At 36.9% G+C, this 26,271-nt stretch overlaps 1 protein-coding gene across 2 annotated transcripts; it reads right to left on the reverse strand.

Annotated features, from left to right (window-relative positions):
* Positions 1 to 837: 837 nt before the first annotated feature.
* Positions 838 to 26,092, reverse strand: LOC121421073 (cysteine and glycine-rich protein 1-like). Of its 2 annotated transcripts, XM_041615685.1 has the most exons (7): positions 25,876 to 26,092; positions 12,954 to 13,071; positions 11,952 to 12,129; positions 11,107 to 11,236; positions 10,359 to 10,452; positions 7,233 to 7,321; positions 838 to 1,849 (listed from the first exon to the last, which is right to left on the reverse strand). In XM_041615685.1, the coding sequence occupies exons 2-6, from the start codon at positions 13,060 to 13,062 to the stop codon at positions 7,245 to 7,247; spliced, it is 588 nt and encodes a 195-aa protein (XP_041471619.1). In that variant the 5' UTR covers positions 13,063 to 13,071; positions 25,876 to 26,092; the 3' UTR covers positions 838 to 1,849; positions 7,233 to 7,244. The 2 variants fall into 2 exon arrangements, with proteins under 2 accessions (XP_041471619.1, XP_041471620.1); XM_041615686.1 differs by lacking the exon at positions 7,233 to 7,321.
* Positions 26,093 to 26,271: the final 179 nt, after the last annotated feature.

A 26,271-nucleotide genomic window follows, 5' to 3' on the forward strand; every position in this document is an offset into this window, starting at 1 on the left:
ATTTGAAAGGTTGGAGCAGTGATAACCCTTTCCAAATATTCTATCCAACTTTGCGTTAAGCTGATTCTAACATTTTAAGTGTTGGGTCGAACCGTTTAACTGTTTAAAGTAATAAATGCAACATTTAGAAAAGGTCGTCACTCCTCCGACCTTTAAAATGTTTATTGAATATTTGACCTTTAGAGTGAATAAAGATGTAAATTACATTATGATTAAAACGCCTCTCTGACCTTTCTTGACACGGGACACATACAAAATATCCACTGATAAAATATAGGGTAATGAAATACGAACAGAGCATTTTCTTCCAAATGTACAAATTTATTTTCACCCTAAAGTCCGAGACAGATTCTACTAAACTATACAATCTTTACCTATTTATTCAAATGAAATACAAGCTAATAGTCTAAAATTCATGCATTCTTAATACATTCAACTTAGTTACATTTTTTTTTCAAAGTATCACACATGAGTAGAAAACCAGCCATCCCAGAACCACCAATAGTTTGCCAGGGAAGGTACTCTTTTATACTGAATATACTAAATTGGTCGTCATAAAACAATTGCTTATCTAAAGGAGTATTTCTTTTTTCATACGGCAAAAATTTCAAGTTGTAAAGCTGATAAGATTCATTAAAAAAAAAAAAGAGACAAGTTTCAAGGTATTCTGCTTGGATGTTTCATTGAAAATGCACAGTTTGCACATAAAATGTTCGAGTGAACACAAACTTCAAACGTTGTTTTCTCCTTTTAATAATTCTTGAAGCTCTCGCGTTGATTCCTCTGCCTTTAATCAACTATTTTACTGGGTTATTGTTGATAAATTTTGACAAATTATATATCAATTTCAAGGTAAGTATGTGCTTTTTCAAACTAAATGAAAATCTCAAAATTCATTTTGGGCGACTTTAATGGTGGTTTGAGATGGCTGGTCACAAATGAACCTCACTTTACATATCTCGCGCTACACAGATAGCAGCAGTCACATTGAACTATATTTTTGAGCATTTTTTTATTGTATTTCTTCTCTTTAGATTTCAATACAGACATAAATCTGAAAAAGGTTGATTTCAATGTTCAAAATGTCTCATCAGTTGTATGCTGCGATAACATACAGATCGAACATGGAATACATAATAAAGATTTTTTTTAATAAACTTAATAAAAAAAAGTTCCTATCAAATTCGTAAATTCGATTGATTTTTATTTAGACATATAGATTCGTAACACACGTAATACGGTCTAGCATTAAAACTTTAAAGTGTCTGTATGTTTTTATTGCAAATTTCTTATTCAACGTTAATACTGAAAATAAAATATCAAATATTCCTTAAAAATACCATATACATCCCTATCATATCAACATTATGACAACAAGAATCCTTGTGTACAGATAATTTTTTTCTTATCAGCGCTAGTTTGTGAGGAAAATATGTTTAATAACATGATTTGCAAATTTAAACTGTTCAACGTGTAAATTAAGCTTGTGAATACTTCGTTGGCTATATCATCAACTTGACGTTTTATGCAGTAAAGCACTTGGTATTTCAATTTCCATAAATGATTTCATAGGGTGCATTAGTCTTCGAGGTGGATATTTTAAATACGTTTGAAATATCAATAAAAAGCAGCACGTTAACATGTGTCTGGGTGGATTCGACAGAGAGATTATTGGGAAATGAGGTAATGAATGATCTTATTTGTAGTGGAGATAACACCGATTTTTAAGTAAAAAGGTTGTCCGGGATGAGTAAACTTCCGCCAAGAGAGGATGCTTATTCCGTGGCCAGGGCACCAGCGCCTCCACCGAATCCGACTCCTTTGGGCCCGAATCCTTTCCCGTAGCAGCCTAAGGATTGCAAGTTTTTAAAAAAATATAAGAGTGAGTGCTTAGATGAGAGAGAATCGTCTGCTGAACCGAGAAGAACTGTGAACACACTGTGAAAACATTGTGAACATAATGTGAACACACCCTGAACAATATGAATACACTGAACACAGTACGAACAGATTGTGAAAACACTTTGTACACTCTGTGAACATATTGGGAACACAATGTGAACACACTATGAGTACACCGTGAAAGCAATATGAACACGATATCAATTTACTGTGACTACACTGCGTACACAATGTAAAAGACTGAACACACAACGCAAATGCATTGTGGGCACAATGTGAACACACTGTGAACATGATGTGAACAGAATGTGAATAGAATATTAACACAATGTGAAAACATACACATGATGAACACACTGTGAAGACAATGTGAACACACTGTACACACAGTGTAAACTCATCGTGAACACAACGTGAACACACTACGAACATACTGTGAACACAATGTGAACAGATTGAGATCACTTCCTGTGAAAACACAGTGTGTACTCAATGTGAATACACTGCGTATACGATGTAAAAGATACTGAACACAAAATGTAAACGCAATGCGGGCATAATGTGACGACACTATAAACACACTGTGAACACAATTTAACAGAATGTGAATAGAATGTGAACACAATTGGAAAACACAATGTGAAAAGACTGCCAATAGGGTCTACACGGTGAACACAATTTGAATACAATGTGAACACAATGTGAAAGACTATGAATACACTGAAAATACTGTGAACACACTGAGAAATCAATGTGAACACGGTGTGAACACGATGTGAACATAATATTAATGCACTGTGAAAACACTAATATGTGGACCGAATGTGGACACAATGTGTACAAACTGTGAACTCATCGTGAAAACAATACCAATATACTTTGAACACAATGTGAACACAATTCGAATACACTGTGGAATATTGTGTACGTATTGTTAAATTGAACACAATGTGAACTCAATGTTTCAATTTCACAGTGTGGTAAACGTCTTCTTTGAGTTTTAATATGCTTTATCTCAATTTAAAATTAATGGAGCAACAGAGGAAAATCTAATCTTTAAATGAATGATTAAGTGTCATGTATTGCACGTCAAACAGCGTTTCTGTTATCATTTGATTATGATTATATTAACCAAATGTTTTATTTAAAAGGGATGTGAATTATGTTTTTAAAATGGGTTTACTTAGCTCCACATGCTATGTTATTGATAAAGAATGAACATCAAAGATATAGACAAGCAAACAAATATTGATATTTCAATATTATCGTTATCAAATAAAATATGCACATCATTTCATGCAATTCAAAATCGGAATTATTATGGTATGTAGCATGAGAATACGAAATGAAGACACAGTATTTGCAGTTATCAAATCACACATGAAAACAGAAATGTGCATGTATATGATGTAAGGAACCCATTACCACATAATATCTGTATGTTTGATTATATATTTGTGTCGATATTGTAATATTGACATTAATAATGATAACATATGCAATATGATTACAAGCGCTGTATACTGCTACATACGTTACATCGACATTGGCATATAATAGATGCCATTAATGCTATCCCCTTTCTTCTTCTTCTCCTCCTCCTTCTTCTTCTTCTTCATCTTGTTCTTCTTCTTCTTATCCTCCTTCTTTTTCTTCTTCTTCTTCTTCTCCTTCTTCTTCTTATCCTCCTCCTATTCCTTCCCCCCTCCCCTCCCCCTCCTCCCCCTCCTCCTCCTTCTTCTTCGTCTTTTCCTTCTTCTCCTTCTTCTTCATATTTTTCACACTTTTTTTACAAAAAGCATTTTAATTTGGCTTTCCATAATAAGGACGTAGTTTACCCAACATGACAAGAATGCAATAACCTGATATTCAAATGTCACCGGATATATTGTATTAATGACTTAATACTACTTTCCTTTCTCGAAAATGTGCCAGATTACAACCTCCCTTCATAAATATGTCATAAATCATAATAAATTTGATACTTGAAAATACCTTAATCTATTCAACTGGTATCAATCAATGGTGAATCGATGAGCAAGGAAATTGCAGATAATTTTCAGTTTCGTCAAGGATAATAAACTGTGGTGAAAGCGTAAGTCATCTATCTCAATTGTTTTCGACATTATCATTTTCGATAGATTAATGGTGCTCTATATTGTTTGCAGGTTTAATAGGAGACACGGGAGCTTTCTTAGATATACAGTGCGTACCACAAAAAGGAAATCCTTTTCCAGAGATAAATTTCACAATTAATAACCAGGTTTTTACGATGAATTGATACTTATGGTAAGAGTGGAATATCATCCTCAATTTAAGACCAACGGCTAAGCAAATCATTCACGCAAGGCAGATATTGAGGCCTCTCAGAAACGATTTGCGCAGAAAATTACATGTAAATCCAAAGCACTTTCATTTTCAGGGATCAGAGAGAGAAACCAAGTTAACAAAGAACTCAAAAGAAAATGTTGATGAGCCAATCGTCAAATAAGCACAGTTGACCTACCATGAACCAATCTTGTTCAACTTTTCTGCGCAACCTGATGTTGACATTAAAATTTCGAACTCTCCTTACTCATTAATGCGTGAAGTTTTAGTTACATGTAAGGTATCAACATATAGAGGAATAACTGACTTAGATGATGATGTAAAAGAAATATCATAATCAATATGCCTTTGAAGAAAAATTATGGGAATATTGGTTTCTTTTTTTCTGAGACGCACTGTACAGGTAATGTCGTGTACAAATCACCTTCAGGAAGATTATATGGTTTCATTCTGCTAAGCATGTACAGTTCCTTGTCCAGCTCTTTAATTATCTCTTTCACATGATTTCACTAATAATTAACTCTGAATTACTTAAAGGCTAGTGGTTTTCATTGTAATTTGAAAATACGTTCAATTGTGGTTGCTCCGATTACTTCGAAAACGAAATTAACAATGTAGAAAGTTTTGATACACTGATATTTATCATTCTGAGATGTTCATAATGCAAGTAGTTTTATTCAATTTTGCATTCGTGAAATTCGGTCAATCATTCCTTCCAGTTACATGATTATTTATTCCTTCATCATTTCGTCCACTCACTTTCTATTTCAAAGCGCTTAGAGACTTGTGCAGTTTAAAAAACCGAGGTGTCATTTGTTATCATTGAGATCAGGTTATGATACAAGAAAAATCGATAATTTTGGTTTCGTGTTTTTTCTTTGACGCACTGGATAGAGAAATTCCTGAGTGGTAATATTAGGAAGATTTCACTCGCTCCACGACGTACGGAGGATTCTTGAACGAATAAAATGTATTATCAAACACCCTCCATCACAAAGAACAACTAAAAGGTCTTTATAGAATATTTGTGAATCTAATCAGCAGTTTTCTTAGTTCATTCCGGATAAACGATATATTTGCAACTTTCCGTCAGCTCCGGACACTTCAATGATTCTGCTCTTCCCGATCAATAATTTTCAACAAAGACCTCCCAGCTGTTCATTGTCATTTGACGGTAGTTTCAATTCATTTGTTGTGTTCTTGGATCCGTTGTGTTGCGGAGCGAGAAATCTATATTAAAGGGATGGTCCAGGCTTGAGAATTTTATATCTCTATAAATAGTGTCAAATTCACAGAGTTATTGAATTTTAAAGATTTGCATTATTCTGATGATACAGTTCTAGGCATTTCGTCATGAATATTCATGAAGTGGGCTGATGATATCATATCCGCACTTGTTCTTTTGCATTTCAATATTTGAAATTGGGTTTATTCAAAAGAACTAAGAGTGCATTAGCTATTTATTGCCGCAACTTATTTCATCATAATAGAGACACATCATTTACCAATGTTTGAAAAAATGAAACAATTATTATTTCATGTAATAACATAAGAAAAATAAAAATGGGGATATGACAACATCAGTCCACAGAGTAATAAACTTTAAAATTCAATAACTTCATGATTTGTTAACCGATTTTGGTAAAATTTTCAGTATTTTGCTTTGTGATTTTTACTTAATTTATTAAGATATGAAAAATTTTCAGCCCAGCATTCCTATAAGTTTTACAGTGGACATTCTAATCTACTGACCATTATGACGTTGAAAGACAGCTAAGCTAAATGATATAATGGCAATAATACATCTTATGAATTTCATATGATATCTATTCTACAAAAAACACAATAGCCACGTTATCACTTTAGTGTACCATTCGCCAAAACCACAGAAAAGATACACTGTAAAACTGGGTGTCAAGAACAACACCATTTCGTGTCCCTAGAGGACTACACCATAAGGTGTTAAAATTACACCCTGGAGATTGAACAAAACACCAAAGGGTGACAGTGCAACAACCAATGATGTGAAAATCATGTGTTTTGAGATAACACTTTGAATTTAGACTGAAGTAAAATGACTGTTGTCCTATATGTACAGCGGTCAACACCAGTTTTTTGGATGTGCATCAAGTTGTTTGGGTTTGAAATATTTCTTTCAACAAAGAATACCTGCATTGTTGTTTGAATAAATAAACGTAGATGGCGGCAACACTTTCCAGACGCCCTCTACGTTCGTTGATTTGAGCATAATGTCAAAGAAATTAATAAGACCTCTCTTGCTTGATGAAAAGATTTCAACTCTTCACGATACTCGGATCACATTCTCTTAATCCACTTTGCTGTTGTTTCTATGCGGAAGATGGATGTCTATATCATACACTATACACTGCAAAAATAATGTCAGTTGTTGATTTAATGATGATTTGATGTATGACCACACCAAACATAACATTGAACCAGCATCAATTTGGTTCTAGTCTGGCGCCAACAACATTCAGTATTATCCAAAATAAAACTGGTGTGCCTCAACACATCTTTGGTATGGTCGCATGTAGGTAATGGTCAGGTGATGACTTGACACGGGTATCTTTACAGGATAATATTCGGCGAATGGTACACTTTCAGCGAGTAGAGACTTTTCGCAAGGCGACGCAGGACGCTTTCAATAACATGGGAAATGTATTGTCATATGCCCTTTATGGTAAAGAACAACCGAACAGTCTTGGTCAAAAATTGGTGAATCAAAACAAAAGTTTCCTCCAGGACTCTGGACAAAAGATATATTTGCAATTTGTCGTCAGCTCCGAAACTAAGCAAGAAACTGCTGATTTGGTTCACCAACTTCCGACAAAGACCTCCCAACTGTTCTTTGTCATTTGACGGACATTTTCATTACATTTCACGTTTTCCTGAATGTGTCCCCGTTGCATTTGCGAAAAGTCTCTAATGATAATGATTAAGGGATGGGGCCATATGGGACAGGACTCATTTTCACGTAATACCAATTTCATTGTCTAGTCTGCCATCGCAAGCGAACCGGCACCCATGCCAAAGCCGACTCCTTTGGGCCCGAAGCCCCTGCCATAGCAACCTGCAAACACGTGGGTTAGATAAAGCAGTGCAACGTCACAATTGAGAGGGAGAGAGAGAGAGGGAGAGGATGATTATAATTGTCATGGGATTTATCTAGAATAAAACAATATGCAAGGAGATTGTGAAGCCCACGGCACATTTCCCCAATCTCTGTGGGCTAGGGGCAAAGGCCTCGATTTCGTGAGATTGCTGGTCTATCTAGTAACGAACAGATTATCCTCTCCAAAAGCCTGTGATGTACAACTTAGAAAATGTTGAAAATGGACCCCCCCCCCCCCTTAGGATCACTGTCAATAACCAGATGCCTCTAGACAATATAAATACTTATATGATTACACATTGGAATCTAATCTAGCACAATTTTCCTTAATTTGTCAAAATTATGTGTATAAAGCATATATGATTTACATTATGTTTATCAATATAAGATACTGCAGTTATAATAATTGATGGTCGGATTCGAAGTCTATTACTCATTTTACTTGGCGTCGCTATTCAAGGTCGTGGACTTATTGATATTTACAGGAAGATTGCGGCACATTGCCATCTGATTAATCGTATATTCTGTCATCCAACTAATCACTTTTAAACGTTATAATTTTCGTTTAACGACAGATTAGACATTCTATTCCTATTCCTCAAATACATACATGAGTTCTTGCCAAGGTTTTAAAGCATACAACGCGACAATGTCTGTGTAGACGCTAAAGATCTAAATTTGTGATCAATTTCCATACATATCAGTAAACATTCGTCATTCAAATCTAATGAGCAAAAGTATTTTTCCGATCGAATGTGCAGTGCAATCTATTTTAAGAGAGCCAAAAAAATATCTCTTATATCAAACTTTCCAGAATGCCTTTCACATTTCGAATAAAAACATTGTTTTTGATTGTTTATTCTTATTTATTTAACCTTAAGTTAGGTACCGGGTATCCTAAGACAAAATGACAAATCTAAGCCATGTTTTGGGGGCTCACTTTCATGTAAACTTATAGCAAATGGTTAATATTTTATTTTTCAATCATGGTTTTCCTTTATATTGACAATACTAAAACTTTAGTATGTGGGTGGGCTTCACATTTAAGTCTACATTAGGATAATTTAGTAATTGCTGCCTTCAAAAAGCAGGACAACCAATATATCTGCTTTTAATGTACGATGAATTCGTTTACGCAGAAGCTAAAGAGAGGATGGAAGAAAGAAAGTAAAATTAACATATTCGAAGGTGTCAGTAAAATAGTATCAGCAAAAATTGCAGAACGAGCAAAATTATAAGAAATAATAGACATGCAAAACAGGTTTTACTTAATTTTCTTTCCAAATTGCCAAAAGTGCATTGCCATTTAAACATGACTGTGAGCAAATTTCAAGCCTCATAACTTTGAAGATCCTTGCACGAACAAGGCTTATTAATAATAAAAAAGGTAGACAAAATAAAAGTGCGAAATGTGAAAACAGAGATGTTAGAAATTATAAAATTTAATCTTAAAATCGAAACACATATTGATGCACATAGCTATTAAATCAAGCTCAAAAGTAAAAATTGTATTCATTCTTGGAGGAAAAAAATATGCAATTAGACTAAAACCAAATAAATTTCAAAATTGCAAGATTTGTTTATATCATTCTCATTTACATTTTAACGCCGAAGAAAACGACCAAGACTAATACATGAACATACAATATGATATACAAAATAAGCATTTGGCCTAATCATTTGGTCTCCGTACTAATTCTGAAAAGGCAATAGTGGTTGATAAGTACATATTATTACGTAAGAATGTGAGATAGAAATCAAAATTGTATCCTACATAGATTATTTAATCTTTTATCAAAAGCGATTGGTTCAAACATCATCATGTGACCAAACATGCTACAGCTATGGACGGTGTTGAGGCAAAAACGCCCACTAAAGAAAAGTTGCTATTCCGTGACGTCAATGATGGGATAGTGTGCTATTCCGTCAGTGACGTCACAGATCGTGCAATCTCACGGAGGCACCGGTCAGCGAGGTGTCTCTACCGGGCAAGTCCCGTAAAGGGACAGTGCAGGTACTAATCCGCGTTTTGATTTTCAAAGAAATGTTCATAGCATTTATCACGAGCAATCCAGTTTAAAGAATCTTAACGTATAGAGTTCCCTATAGTGGTATGCATAATGGTATCGAAGTTCCAGTCTATTTCGATACCTTTCTGTATGAATTAAAAGAAAATTATTTTCCAAATTGCAATGACGTCATCATCAGCTGCGCATTGAGGCCGATTTGGAACTTTGGATCACATGTCTTGCATCCGTAACGCGAAAAACTGGCGCCGCGCCACCACTACTTTTTTCTTTCAAGTCTCGTGCAAATAAATGGTCAGTCGCCGACGATTTCCATCTAAAAACAACCCTGAAAAATAAAAATTCGAAAAACAAAGAAATGCAAATGATTTTTTAGCATTAAAATACATAGGAAAAAAATTATTTTGCTTTTTTTTTAAATACTTTTGATCAGAACCCTTCAAAGAGTCTGTAAATGAAAAAAAGAAGAGTAGGGGCCTTATTCACTTTTTACTTAATTAGAACTTCTTTTGTATTTTACGCATGAGTTACCAAAACAAATTGGTAATGAGATTTTTTCGAAGAATTTCATCTTAATGTTTTGTACATTATGCCATGAGCGTGTGCCGATTTTTGTCGCGATCGCGCGGTCGACGGCCAGGATCATGGGGGGGGGGGTGATGATTTTGCAGTGGGGTTCATGCATAGAGATATATAATAAGTATACATCTCTATGGGTTCGTGCCAAATGCGATTTGTGAAAGAAAAAAATCTTGTCTTATCTGATCGTGTAGTGTGCGATGGGCTTTTTCCATCTTATAGCTTGCCCCCGCTGATGTACGATCCGTTACGATTGGCCTTTCGTAGCTGATCGAGATCCCTACGATTACATCACGATTTAGATCACAGTTTCAATCGTGGCGCGAATCATAAAGCGGTAAGTAAGTGTTACGACGATTGTTAATTAGGCATTTATCATGTTTGCGTACCTTTACAGAAGATTTCGCCGTCCTTATCGGCCAAGGTGGTGGAATCCAGCCGCTTATTACACATGAAGCAAGTGAAACACTTAGAGTGCCAAGTCTAGAAGGGGGAAAGAACAACAAAGAAGGTTACTGATACTGGTGAAGATGATGGTGATGATGATGGTGATGGTGCTGGTGCTGCATGGTGGTGGTATTGGTAATGATGATAATGATGGTTATGATGATGATGATGTTGATGATGGCGTTGGTGATGATGATGGTGATGATAATGACAATGATGAAGGTGGTGATGATGATGATGAAGAAGATGATGATGATGATGATGGTGGTGGTGATGATAGTGATGATGGTGATGATGATGATGATGATGATTACAATGAGGAGGCGGAGGAAATTTATGACGAATAAAAATGATGGTCACGGTGATGATGACGAAAATAAAGTTTTGATCTGCCTGAAAAGGGACCTTACAGTAAAGCAGTGTGAATTTAATACTCCTACATCTCCTTTCTTATCTTCATTTAAATTTGGGGATTACTTCCCTCTGTCGGGCAGAGTTATATAATTATGTGTTCGGCCTTTACGTTTACCCATGGCACCCTCTGCGAGATGTCACAATGTTACAAAAATTTAGTCAAAAGATCATTAAATTATGCGTCCAAACATTTGGTGCAGATTATCAAGAATGACCGTTGACGTATGTCTATCAAAAGAACATTGAATCAGTTTATTCCATAAAACGCCCACTTACATTGTTTGCTCCAATTTTCTTTTCTGCTGCGTAGACAGATCCGCCGCACCTCGGGCAACGGTCACCGCCCATCCCTGAGACTCCCGTCAGATCGGAATGGGCGTACGCTGCTGCGATTGCTGGAGCTCCCCTATTATAAATAAGAAAATATACATGTAAAATAATTAGGATATTTCTTCATGTATCTTTTGTCAAACTAGAATGATTCTATAATTTGCGCCTGAAATAGGATTCAAAACCCATGACCACCTAATTGAGACTAGAGACGAGAGATTAAACCCACTGCGTGCACTTGAGACCACGACGCGTCGTGACGTCATGACGTCGCGACGGTTCAATAGGATACCTCCCCTTATGTGTCATCATTTTCAGGTACTTAAGTTAATGCCATATGTTATTTGACCAGAACCTTGCCCATTGGACAGCTGCCTTCATGTTTACAGCCACCAGGGCCCCGTAACCCAAAGGTTAGAAGTTATCTTGATTATTTCTCTATTTTGAATGAGCATTTCTGGTTGGTTCCTAGTCAGTCAAGTGAGCCAAATTCGCATGCAACGGCGATCTTGATAGGACATTTCATTTAGAAATTAATTACCGGATAAATCGCCAACCTTTGTGCTACGGTCCCAAGTCTGTAGGCTACATTGCTCTTTGAGGATATAGGGCTTGGGGAGGTTAGACTGATATATCCGCTGTTTTGGAAGAGATTTCAAACATTTTGTGAATGTTTTTCCTTTACCCACAGAGCCAGACGAAGTCTCAGTGGAGTATATCCCTGACAGAAATATCGGTCTACCCCATTTGTGCTATATTTCTATCCTTAAAAATTCTTTCTAATGGCCTACCTTAGACTTGGGTCTGGAACGTTTCCGAGTTGTTCGCCTTCGTCCATGCCAAGGGCCCCTCCTCCAATACCAAACCCGATACCCTTGATGCCGTACTTACGGGCGTGGCATCTCTTACAGTAGAGCTCATCATCGTGGGGCGAAACTGTCTTGGAGTCCAAACCGGTGTCACACAGGACTGAAATATAAATAATTATCATGAATGATTTGTATGCTTTACTACTACCGTGTAGCGCTTGACATCTGTATATGAGAAGTATGAAGCGTTTTGCAACTATGCAACGTAATTACACTGGTTTCAGCTGAGCTACTGCTACGCGCTCAACGTTTCAAGGAACGAGTTCCTGCCAGGTACCTACTTAACACACCTGGTGGGTGTTTCATAAAGCTGTTCGTAAGATACGGATGCCTTTACGATCCTTTCTTGTGCTTTGTGATATCCCGATGTAATTGAGTTATGACCTAAGAACAGGTTCCAGTCGTGCGTAAATTCGTTCGTAACTTTACGAACAGCTTTATGAAACACCCACCAGAGTTGAGTGCATAATATAAATTTGGTGCTGGCACTGCGGAACGAAAGGTGGATAAAAGGTATTGGGAGAAAATATCATTCATGACAAATAACGACTAAGGCCTATGTGGCAGATTATACTAAAAAAATAATAATACAAATGCGGAATGGGTTATTTTTTTTGAATGACAATACAATGGGCCGATAATCCTAGAAACCTCGCACATAAAGAATACTTATTGTGTTGATTGCATGGTGTTCATGGATGACTACAACAGTCGTTTAACTTGGTGTTATAACGGTTGGTGTCAGTTATATGGGTTTTATCACAATACATTTGCTTGTTACTTTTACACTATTTTGAGTTATATTCAATATCTCGACTGTGATTGTAGCACTTCATCGTGTCGTCCTCTATGGGCACCAACTGTTGTCATGCATTTAAACACCCAATGTTTTACAGTGGAAGAATGAGTTGAAAGCTGACTTACAGCATCTGTGGCACAGTTTATGGTAGGAGAATGAATTGGTTTTTATCTCTTCTGCTGCGTACACTGTCTTTCCACATCGGGGGCATTTTTTTCCTCCACCTAAAGGCATCTTGGCTGACTGCGGATGATACAAAAGAGAAACATGAAAGGGAAGTTTAGCATCACCTTGATAACATTGACGGTAATATTCAAGTAAATGTCGATAACAGTGGTATTACTACTAAATGCTACAAGGTATGATAAAATATTGAAAAGAAATGTGCAGTTTTTCTTAATTGAATAAGCCCAGTGCATTAAACATGATCACCCTCGATTTCAAAACGATGTAAAGTTGACTCTCTAATTTTCGTCATCAAGGGTGAATTCAGAGTTCCATAAGATGAGGGGGATACGAGAAGTTTGTCGACTGCTTAAAATTTTCCTACAAGCTAAAAAGCGATCAGGCCGTTCTTACAAATAGAAATGACACAAGCTCGTCTCAAAATATCTTACAAGCAGAATAAGAGAGAAAGAAAAAGAACCTGTACATGATAAAACAAATAATCAATAATGGTCCCATTTAAAAACAAACGTATCTAAACTTGACCTATTTAACTTTCATTAATGATTTGCAACGCCATATACCTACAAGAAATTACTTAATTTTATTAAGATGTGCGCAGTGCATACCTATGTGCATGATGTGAGCACTATTTATTATGCCGCCTTGTGTTTTTTTTTTTTAGGGAAAGGGTGTTCCCAATCAATCAATGTTATCCTCACTTCTCATGACTTTCATGATATACATTGTAATCCCCCGCCTCTTTTCCGTGCGCACACAAATTATTGCACCCACAAATACATCATGATTTGACGCCCTCTCTCTCTTTCCACTCGCACACCGCTATGTCGCACACACACTTCGACGCCGTGCATAATACTGGGCTTAATACACGCAAACGCAGGCGTACACACGCCGGCACCATGACCGTAACGCAAGGCCGAGATGATTTTTTGTTCATAGACCCTATGGTATTGGTTGGCATGCGAGTAATAGCCAAACCGGTTGAAGTCGATTTCATTTCTCCATAACACAAATTTTACCTAAACCTTTTTTTGGGGGGGAGGTGTATACCTAACATATTTTTATGTTTTAATGAGGATCTATCTTGTTAAGATAAGCGTCTAATAGTCTTAGACCACTTTCGTGGAATAACAAAAGGACAAATGCAATTAATTTCAAAGCATTATCGAGCACATTATAATTTACTAATATTAGTATCAATATCATCATTATTTTTACATTTATCATGATCCTGGCTATTCAATGAGTCAGATGAAATATAAATTCCATGGAAAATATCCCTTAAGTCGAGACTTAAACTTGGGCTTTAATATCAGAATTTAGTGTTCTGAGTCATTCGCTCTTCGCCGTCATTTTGTGCTGAACAGAAAAAATGAATAATATATGCACGTTGATCTGACATCTACTGATAACCTCAGCACTGCGATGTGTAGGCACACTTCTAATGGATGGCATAAACTCAACGGGACATCAAACAGCGGTTTGGAAGCGATATAGTGGGCGTGTGGCCATACCGCCCCAATTGACGAGCAGTTTGCATACCGCAGGCGCCTGCGAACCACTCTATTTGGGCAAAGAATGACTGGTACTCCGCCAGCATGCGCCCATCTCACACAGCACGCTTTCATGAAGAACTTAGCTGGAACAATGTCGCAGCTGTGCTTTTATCTCTTCACCCGATAGTTGACGTCGCAGTCACAACAAACGCACTGACTCCAGACTAATCGCGGCTATTACGTTTATTTTGAATGACATGCCAGCGGTCGGTTTGGAGTAGGTTTTGTAAGTGTGACTGTTGCTTTTACGCAGAAACGTTTAGGCTAATGTATTTGACCCATTAAAGAGACCCAATGCCAAGTGTCACTGAAGTGTGTTATGATATGTATGCAGAGTTGGTGACACGACATTTGATCCGGCGACAATTGCTCCAGGGCCCGTTGCAGAAAGAGTTGCAATCAAACGCAAGTCAAAATATCAAGCGCAAGTCCCGAATGCGCACTGTTGATTGGTTGAAAATCAAGTTGCGCATGATTTTTAGAGTTGCGTTTGATTGCAACTCTTTCTGCAACGGGCCCCAGGATTTTATTTTGTCTAAGATATAGAGCTAGGTTTAGGGTTGCAACAGGTTTTTTGTTACGTTTAGAGTTAGGTGTTGGCTAGGGAATATTGTTAAATCCAAGGTAAAAGTTGGTCATTCCATTTGTGTGCGAACTCGTCTGAGGGAAGTACATGTCAATTTTCTTAGTCATAAATTTAGGCATAACTTTTATTTTTATTTCATTTGTTTAGCTGGCACAATATATTCTCATTTTAATTCGATAGCACGGAGATAATTTACCTTGAAATAATAATCTGAAGATAAAAAAAAACTTTTTAGGTTGCCATTAGTTACGTTTGATACAAATATGTCTATTCCTTGGAAAGGTAATGCAATGTGCTGTGGGATCCCCTACAATTTCGGTCAATTAGTATTTTATGATATTACTCGTTATGATAATGATGATTGTCAGCATATCGTCACCATCACCAGCAGCATCATCATGATCATCTTTACCATCATTATGGCCATCATTACCGTACCGATAATAATAATTTAAATATAACAATATTAATGGTGTTGACTGATGGTAATATTAGCAATACTTATCCTACTTATCCTACTAACAATAAAGATGTTATTAATGATGATGATAATGATGATAATAATAGCAATTATAAATGACATAACACGTAATTCATGAGTCGCTGATACTGATCGGCCCCGTCGCATAAAAGTTATCCTTTAAGGTAGTTTTTCCATGCAATGGTAACGTACAAGGAAACCTTGATTTATTTTAACATAATTTTAAAATAATTTTTATTCAACAGGGCCCAGGGGGAATCGTTGTATAGATTTATTGTTTTCAAACTTTCTATGCTTTAATCATTCATTACATTGAATATGTGTAAAGCCAATCGAAGATGGAAATTCCGTAGATCGTACATTGACACATTGTAGGCCTCCAGGAACATTCGAAATATCTTTTTTTTTATGAGTTAATGTAATCTAGTGTGTGTAAGATAGGATGGGTGTGTGTGTGTGTGTGTGCGTGTGTGCTGTGAGATGGTGTGGCTGATGTTATCGATGACGTATGTGTCGGTGGCTGAATGTATGGGGGCTAGAGCGTGATCTTTTACAAGACAAACCCAAAGAAATTAGGCCGTGCACAATTTCTGAGAGCTTCGTGTGGGGTTTTGTTGGTTTGTGTACGTGGGTGAGTCAAAAGAGTTTTCTACTAAACCCCTCAAAAAAGTTTTGCAACTCAGTTTTAGGGGATGATATCTTTTCGGTTAATGAAGTATAAAATATGAAACTGGTATCATTGGAAAGCTGAATTATTCTTCTTTACAATGACATGCCATTTGCTTTGATTATGTAATCCTGAAAAATGCAATCACCCTGAACATTGAGAAAAGTCAGAAGTGAAATGTTGCAAATTGCATTGATTTCTAACAAGAATCTCCATTTCTACAGAATGTCCACCATGCAGGTGACAGTGAATGCACTCGGTCCATCCTCGAAACAATTGGAAATTCGCTATTGGAAACGACGCATTTTGCAACATTTCATTTCTAACATTGCTGCGTATATTAATGCCTGTGTATTTCATGAAAACACTAGCATTACAAATGATACATGATTGTAAAGAAGAATAATCATGCTTTCTAAAGATATCACTTTTTCACATGATGATGGCACATTAAGAAATTTATTAGCACTCAAATTTGCAGTTTGAGTTGCAGAACTCAAACATAACATGGCAACGAATTTTGCAACATTTCATTTTTACATTGCTGCATATTTATCATGTCTGTGTATTTCATGATAAGACTAACATTACAAATGACACATGATCGTAAAGAAGAATAATCATGCTTTCCAATGATACCACTCTTACATGATAATGGCACACTAAGAAATTTATTAGCACTCAAACTTGAGTTGCGAACTTTTTTTGAGGGGTTTAGATAATCATTGTACACTGCAAAAATCTGGTGTCGATTTATCACCAGCCCGGAAATATATTTCCACACCAGAAAAGTTTTAAACAACACCAGTTTCGCTTTGGCCTAACACCAGATAGGTTTTTATACAACACCAATTGGTATCAAAACAAAACTGGTGTTGTTTCTATAATTCTCTGGTGTGGACATATCAAAATTCCGGGCTGGTGTTAAATCAACACCGGAGTTTTTGCAGTGTAAGTTTTTAGGGGATGAGGGTTAAGAAGGGGTATGTATAAGAAGGCCTATACGAATATTACACGTATGTGGATGTGTGTGCGTATGGGTGCGGGTATGTTGAAAAACGTGTGCGTGTGTTCTCCAAAACACTTTCAGACATTCATTGCTCACTTTGTTTCGGTACAAAGAGTTTTTAGAAATTACGATGCGACTCATTGATAGTACATGTAAGCTTATCACTGCGTCCCTAGCATGAATTGTTATATTACAAATTCCACAGATGACACCATGTTCAGGGGCAGAAGGGCGACCGCCCATAGGAATTCAAATAAGTGAAAAAGGAAAAGGAGGTAAAAGGGGAGACAGAATAAATAAAGAAACAAATTGGCAAAAGCAAAAAAAAGAAAAAGGGCCTTTATCGTGTAACTCTATCCTATGTCATCATATGACGAAAAAAAATGACGTCACTTCAGGACATCTATCATGCACCTACCAAATACCATTTTACCACTCCAGCCAAAACATGATACTCTGACTACCATCTAATCGTTGTCGCTAAATTGACTTTGAAGTACTCTCTCACCTTTGACTTTAGAAGTATGAATCAAAAGGCTTCTGACATCTGTCTACAAGTCAGTGTGTAACACGTGTTGACACACAATGTAATCATCAAGATAGTGTGTATCGCATGTAGACACACAATGCGATCTGCTAGAGATCTACTAACCCAGGAGGGCTCCCGGCCGCGTAGCGGTCGGGAGCCCAGGATCGTACGTGCAATTTGGCATACTCACCTGACAAGCGTGAAGTATGGTAAAAAATAATTCTCCGAATAAATAGTTAAAACAGAAATCAAGCACTTACCACGATTATATGGATGATGGTCTAACGAGTGGCAGTTTTTCTGACATCTGGGCACAGACTGGAACCTCAAAAAACGAAAAGTTCTCTCCTTCTACCCCCGTCTCGATCGGCCATTTTGTTACAATTCATAACAAAAATGGCCGATCGAGACTGGGAAGTATACCTAAATTTTGCCAATAAAAATTCGATTGTGCCGACAATGAAGTTGCATGCTAGGTTTATTCTGGGATCTTAACCGAAACAGGTGCGCTAACGTGTCTGAGATACGCCGATTTAGGTAATCTTGCCCCTCCTCCTCCTTCCGAAATACCTTGGCGCTACAGGTGAACAGAGCAGTGTTGCCAGGTCTAAACTGAAAAAAATCCCAAATTGGACACAAAATCCTGAAAAAATTAAAATCCCCAAATTTTTCAAATCGCAAAATAATTTATGATTTTTGTAAAGTTTTGATGCAATGTAGATGCAATGGCTACACTACCCATGTATCGTACAACACCTTCAGTTTACTGAAATATCGGTTGAATGCGTAAGTACAATTCAGTGCATATATATGCAAAGTAGATCGTATATGCCTACTTATAGCGTTATATTACTCAAAAAGTGTGAATTTTATTGGTTTTAACCAAAATCTTCAATAATAACCTAAAATGGACAAAAAAATCCAAAAATGTATTTCAATCCCCTACTATTTTTTTTTCATCTCCAAAGGCTTCTACAAAATTTTCAAACTTGAGGATGAAAAACCCCTAATGGCAACGCTGGTACAGAGTGAACATCAGCCTGACCTCCTGTTAGAAGGTGGGTCAAATTATATGTAGATCAAGGAATGTTATCAGAGACAGAGGCGGGATAGGGGGAGGATGATGAATTGAATCGAAATACCAAGGGAGAGCTCTTCGAAGTATATCAACCTCAGTGTGGAGCACTGTGGCAGAGTGCGATCAGTCTTCGCACTTTGAAGCAGAGGGTCGTGGTTTCAAGTCCCAGCCATTAATTTATTTTCCTTCACTTAGAAAGTTTTTCACATCAACCCAGGTATTAGGTTACCTGGCAGAAATTAATTTTAGGAAAATTATAAAGGCCGCCAGTCTAAGGTCATGCAGGAAAAATATAATCTGAGTCTTTTGACTATGAGGGAAGCGCAAGGAGACGTTATACATGTTATACATGTTATACATGATTATGACATACGCTGTAACAGTACAAGAAATGGTTATCTTTATCATTTATTACCAATCATGTCAAATGTAGTATGTAAACAAACATGACATCACAGTCTGTGAGTATATACAATTTATTATCAGATACTACGCTTTTTACCTTCTCGGGTTAGGTTGAATTAAAAGCAAGGGTGGAACTTCATCTAAATGGATATTCACCCTATAGCATTTTGGGTCCCATGTGTTGAAATTGTACCGCGTAATATTTCCCTTGCACGGAGCAGTGCCGTTTTTTTATCAAGTAAGGCAACCGAAACCCCTGCACTATGTCACCTTCAGTCACCCATGGCATAATTGACATTCCAATATTCCGACACGTCGAATAAGCTGCATTTCAAGATTACTGTAAGTAACAAGTCCATCGCAGGGGACTGATGGGGACTGACTATACGACAAAGGAAAAAAAAGATAATGTGTATCTACATTAGATGTGGATCAAATGGACCTCAAAGAGACAGAAAAAGGGAGAGAAAGATAGAGAAAGGGAGAGAAAGATAGAGAAAGGGAGAGAAAGATAGAGAAAGGGAGAGAAAGATAGAGAAAGGGGGAGAGGGGGTAGATGATACGAGGTTAGATACCTAGAGACAGGTAAAGAGGGTAGATAAATGTGTATCGACAGTAGATATGGACCAAGTGGAACCTAACGAGTGAATGAAACAGATGGAGGAAGAGAGAGAGCAGACAAGGAGAGAAGGGTAGATGAAACGAGGGTAGATAGTATGAGAGAGGGGAAGAGAGGGAGATTGAGAGAGTAGAAATTGAATATCTAGAGTAGATGTGTACCAACTGGAAAAAGAGACTGAGAGTGAGAGAATGTGATACAGAAAAGGAGAGGGAACAGGGAGGGGGAGAAAAAGGGTAGGTCTAATGGAAATACACATCCAAAGTAGATTTGAACAGAGTGGACAGTAGAAAGAAGGGGAAAAGGTACATGGAAATTAAGACGTAGAGAAGATTAAACAAGGATGAAAACAAAGGTGGAAATAAAGAAAGGAAGAAATAGATCAATAAAAATGAAAAGGTATGTCTACACAAAATGCATATCTACAGTAGATGTGGACCAAGTGGAACCCTAAGAGAGAGAGAGTGTGATTGAAAGAAAACAAAAAGAATTGAAGATAGATGGAGAGAGATTGAGAGAAAAGAGAAGACGAGTGTTGACAGAGGGAGATAGTGATAGGGGAATAGAAGGAAAGGTTAGACCTGTAGCGAAACACGAATGGACAGTAGATGAAGATAGAGTGGAACATAATACAGAGAGTGAAAAAGGGAGAGAGGGACTGAGAGGGGGTTAGAGGGGGCTAAAAAGAAAAAAAGTGTTGCAGAAACACCAATTGGTGTTGAAAATAACACCAATGCTCTACCAGTGTAAAATGCTTCTCGTGGTCCTCTGTGACACCGGTGGTGTTGTTCCTACACCACTGTTTTTGCAGGGAAGGTGGAAAAGGCTAGGGTTAAAGAGAGAGAAGATGCGAAAGGAAATCGTGTGATAAAAATGAAGCTGGGATCGGAAGAAAAATGCCTAGAATAATGTCTTGACTCAGCATAAAATGTGGTTAACCGGTGCACGCAGGGCACAACACCTTGCATTTTACTCCCGTGTTAGAATCAAAATCAATTTGTGTTATTCCAACACCTTAGCACTTTTCAGTGCTATGTTCAATCTCAACTGTGTAATAAAAAATTCAGCGTTTGGCACTCCATGAACACTATCTGGTTTTAAGTTTGCCACTCTCGACCCAGGTGCTAAATGGGTACCCGGTAGGATGCGAAAGATATTGTATGTTTGATTTTGCCAGCGCCATAATGAGGCTGCGATGAATGCAGGGAATGCTCCCCAGGGAGTGGAAATTGTGCACTTTTCGTGCGGGATTGAAATGAATCCAATGACCGGGGTAATAATATGCTGTAACGCGCTTTGGGCCATTCTGGGAAAAGCGCTTTATAAAAATTGGCTATTATTATTATTATTAAGTTTTAACGCCAATGTTTTTTTACTGTGGACTTTCCTTATAACACTTAAATCAATACAGTGCAAAAACGCCGGTGTTAATTTAACACCAGCCTGGTATCTATACCAGTCCACACCAGAGATATGTTGAAACAACGACGGCGGTTTAGCGTTAGACTAACATCAATTTGGCATTAAAGTAACACCAGTAGCGCTTTGGTTCCTTAAGTGGTGTTGTTCCAACGCTTCTCTGGTGTGGACCGATATAGATAACGGGCTGGTGTTAAATCGACGCCGGTGTTTTTGCAGTGTAGGATTTTACGCCACTCTAGTTGGAAAGAATATTCCTTCTCCGTGTGCCCTGTCTTTTCGCAATACCACCAAGTCTTTAACATATTCAAGTTTGGGGACCAGGGGCCCATAAAACCTGTTATAGTAAATAACGCTTTAAACCTACTGAAATCGATCAGTTTGGCTGATAATTAACTTGTTACTGAAAGAGTGTATTTGTTATTGGGACAAATCTTTAGGATACGGGACCGTGTTGCAGATAGAGTCGTATTTAGACGTTACTACAAAAAATAATAAATAAAAAAAGCACAAGTGCCTGGTGCGCCGATACCATATTATATTGAAATACAAGTTACGTTTGATTTTTGATGTTGCAATTGATTACAACTTTCTCTCTGCTACTGTCCCCAGATGGGTGTTTCACAAAGCTGTTCGTATGTTTCAAGCGACTTTACGAACGATCGGTGATCCTGGCAAGTGATACACATAAGATTTGCATTGGCGTTGATTTTGTCCCTGCGAAGGGATCACCAGTCGCTTGTAAAGTCGCATGTTACTTAGAAACAATTTTATGAAGCACTCACCTTTCAAAGAGTTACGATTGATCCAATCAATCGTAACTCTATGGAAATCCATCAGTGTCGTGATTTTTTTTACAGGAAATTCGCAACATGTCTTTGAAAACATAGGACACACCAATTATCGAGAAATCAATGAATTAATGGAATTTATGATTTAAGGATCGCCAATAGTTTTAATGTGAAATAAATGAAATGAAATATCTAGAATTGTTTTGTACAATCGTGCATTATTATGTTGATTTCGCTGGTTTTCCATCTGGCCCGTCTTACAAAGAGTCGCGATTGATCCGATCAATGAGGCCGCCATCAATTCAAGCCTAACCGCTCACGATGGCGGTCTCCTGCGTTCATTTTTTACATTATATGTATATGTTTACATTTATAAAAGATTAATTTATACTCACATCCTTATTTGTATTTATTATGTAATATGACCACATTGTTTATATTATGAATTATTTTGTATTTTGTAATTATAAATAATTTTGTATTGTGTTTTTGAACGCAGAAATAAATGCAAACAAACAAACAAACAAACGCAACTCCTTGTATGACGGGCCCCAGGTATGCCATCCTCGTAAAGATCACCTTGAAGTTCTCGTTTTCAAATGAATTCGGGTAAACAACTTAGTGGATAACAGATTCTCCAGACAGGGATTCGTTGAGGAACATGTGCTTATCGTCAGCATTGAAATTGACAGATGGATAGCTGCATGCAGGGACAACACAGTTTACTTCGAGGGGAAGATATAACTTAAAGGATGTCGTCATTCTTGTCCAAGGAAAGCTCATCCTGATAAAAGTTTTTCATAGAAATACCAGAACAAAAAAAAGAGTGAGGGTTCGAGGAAAATCATGCATAAAAGGTTAACAAAGAATATCAAGCTTTTGTTCTGTGACGTCGTATAAATGCAGCTGCTACATATAATTCGTAATACAAAATGCATGAATTAATCAAATAGGTTTTTAATGGTTCATAATTACTTTTTTGTTTGTTTCAGGAGCAGATGTGAAATGATTTGTCTGTTGATATAGGTCTACTAAAGGAACGATATTTTTATGAAATAACATTGTATTAGGTTTTTATTCACTACACGATTCATCAGAAAATGCTCGCGTACAGCATCACAAATGAAAAAAAAGTTCAAAACTTTCTACGTTTTTGATGTTTTCAGCAATATTTTTTTCTGTGTTTCAAAAAAAACTTTCGTCATGGAGAACCTCCCCTTTGAAGAAAAAATGTGAAAAAATTGTGGTTGATAGGTCGACCATTGAAAGTTATGCTTAAAATGGTTGAAAAATAAAGTTCATTCATTTTACGAAAATTGATGAAGCATACCTAAAATGTGGTATAAGTGGAGACAAAAACGATTTTCATTTATGATTTTATTATTTGAAAAAAAAAAGCAGTCTCTATTGATTCATCATTGATATAGTAACATACCGCATACACTCGTAATTCCGAAGCTTCGTTATTCCAAAGGTTCAGATATTCCGAAGGTTCGTATTTCCAAAGGTTAGTAATTCCGAAGGTTCGTTAGTCCGAAAACGAAGTGAGGTTCGTAATTCCGAAGGTTCGTTAATCCGAAAACGAAATGATTAACGAATCTTATTTCATTTTCGGACTAACGAACCTTGGGAACAACGAACCATATTTCGTTTTCGGATTAACGAACCTTCGGAACAACGAACCTTATTTCGTTTTCGAATTAACTAACCTTCGGAACATCGAACCTTATTTCGTTTTCGGATTATCGAACCTTCGGAATAACGCCACAAATGTTCGGATCAACGAACCCTTTGACGTTTTCGGATTAACGAACATCTAGGTATAGGCAATTTACCTGTTTCGGAATTACGAACCTTCGGAATTACAAAGTGTATCCGTAACATACAACTCCCCAATGTGCCGGTATTCCCGTGACAATGTCACGACATACGGACTTTATCAGAGTGAAAAGAGGAATGTGTTTTTTTATTGGATGATATCTCTCATGTGTCATTTTCATGATAACAAGAAAAAATTATTGCAGTCAATAGTGGTTGTTTGTGAAATGATAACGCAATTATTCAATTATACATTGTGTCACTGATACAAAATATAAATTGATAAAAATATGAAAATGTGGTGTTCAAGCGTTTTAGTAAATAATAAATTTGACATTTTCAGTGTGTCCAAACATAATAAGATATATTTAATTGTATGTACCACAGGTTAATATACAGTTTCTATACGGTGTTTGGGGTTCCTTGCACTTTGAATGAAGAAGTGTATTATGCTAACCTATCCCGTATACCTGGTCAAAATCGCATGCAATGCTTGGTCGCTTGGTAATCGAATATGGCAGAAGAATTTATTGACGTTTTCTCTCTCCTTAACGTTTTTCTTCAAAATCTCGTGCGACATCTTTAGCCTTCAGTGCTGATAACCCGGAAGTTATTTCACCCAGGGTCACTTCAGAGCCTGAAAGGCTATCTTGGCATACATACCATGGATTCCTTAGCTCTGATTCAAGGTTGCTTAGAAAGGGGATCTACTATAGTGTGTATTATGTGTAGAGATTGTCAAGGAAGACGATATCGACAACATATGACCTTCATGGCCGGTGTTTGTTACGGAGAGAGGATGGGATGAAAACAAGTACAGAAGTGGATATTACTTCATATGATGGCGTGGATATGCACGCGCATGAGTGTGTGTGTGTAATGTATATGTCTCTACAGATGAAAAGGGGGTGACCAATAAATGCTGACGACGTTCTACAGCATAATGACGATGGTGATGATGATGATGAAGATGATGATGATTATTATGATGATGATAATGATAATGATGATGATGGTGATGATGATAATACTACTATAAAACTACTTTTACTAATACCACTGCACTCTCAAATGGATTGGTCAAAGTATAGTTGTTGAATACGTGCTCGACCGATGAAAAACAGTCAATCAATCAAATTCTAGTAGATTCGAACTAAGAAATCATCGGTTGATTTTTTTTACCAATAAATTTTACGAGTGTGCTAATACTACTACTACTTGTACTACTGTTGCAGCTGTATACTACTACTAATAATAATAGTAATAATAATAATACAATAGTTATAGTAATAACAACTATGATAGTTTTAATACTAATGATAGTAACTGTGTAAGTAAAAGCAAAACCTGCATTTTGTAAATTTAAATATTTTGAATATAAGCATAGCATGACAAAATTGATATTGATAGTCAGCGATACAGTCAAAATAAATGAGAAGAACAAAAAAATGTAATGATACTAAATGCATATGCTTTTGTTATCATCACCAAATGAAATGAAATACGCCGGGGAATATAAGAGGAGGCTGAATGCAAAAGAATCTCAAATATGCGATCGACATATCTGAGGTTAGTGGACTTCGAGTTGCGAACGATCAGTAACCTAGAAATGAATCAATTACTGCATGACAAACAAAGTTTCTATTTACTATTGTTGTCAAGGCCAACATAATTGCGTCACAACCTGGTAATTAAGATGAAACAACGTTGGTTGGCAAATCGAGACTAGTACAGTGTAAACTCGGAACTAAGCAAGTGATTAATAATATATTGGCGCGAAATTATTCAAATATGAAGCATAATTATATCGCATCTTTTATCGGCGTGTTCTAGTTATAGAGCATTTAGTTTAGACAAACCAATACTAATAACCATGTTATGAAAATGAAAGATTACTTACCTATTGTATAAAATGGATCAGAAACGTTCCAACGTGATACTCTGGCGATAGGTTAAATACCGAGCCTGAGACCTGGTCCAGAAAAGAGTGATCACTAAATCGCTCACGTAGTCCTTCCTGTCACTTGGCGAGAGCACCGCGTTGAAATCTGGCAAAGGTCCTCACTCGGGTTACCAAAGTGCTCAGTCAGAGAAGAATAAAGATTGGCAGAAATGAGAGACGGGTAACTCTTTGCACACGGTACAGATCTGTCATTTTGAGATGGGACTGGTCTGGGCCTATTTTTCGCACGGCCCGCTATCAGTCTTTGCTTGTGGAGTTTGGCATCCATTTTTGGTTTCGCTTTAATCTGAACCTCGTGTAGTCTAGTCTTCCATGAAGCACATAACGTTATAC

This window comes from Lytechinus variegatus, chromosome 9 (assembly GCF_018143015.1).
Source record: "Lytechinus variegatus isolate NC3 chromosome 9, Lvar_3.0, whole genome shotgun sequence".
Classification (NCBI taxonomy): domain Eukaryota; kingdom Metazoa; phylum Echinodermata; class Echinoidea; order Temnopleuroida; family Toxopneustidae; genus Lytechinus; species Lytechinus variegatus.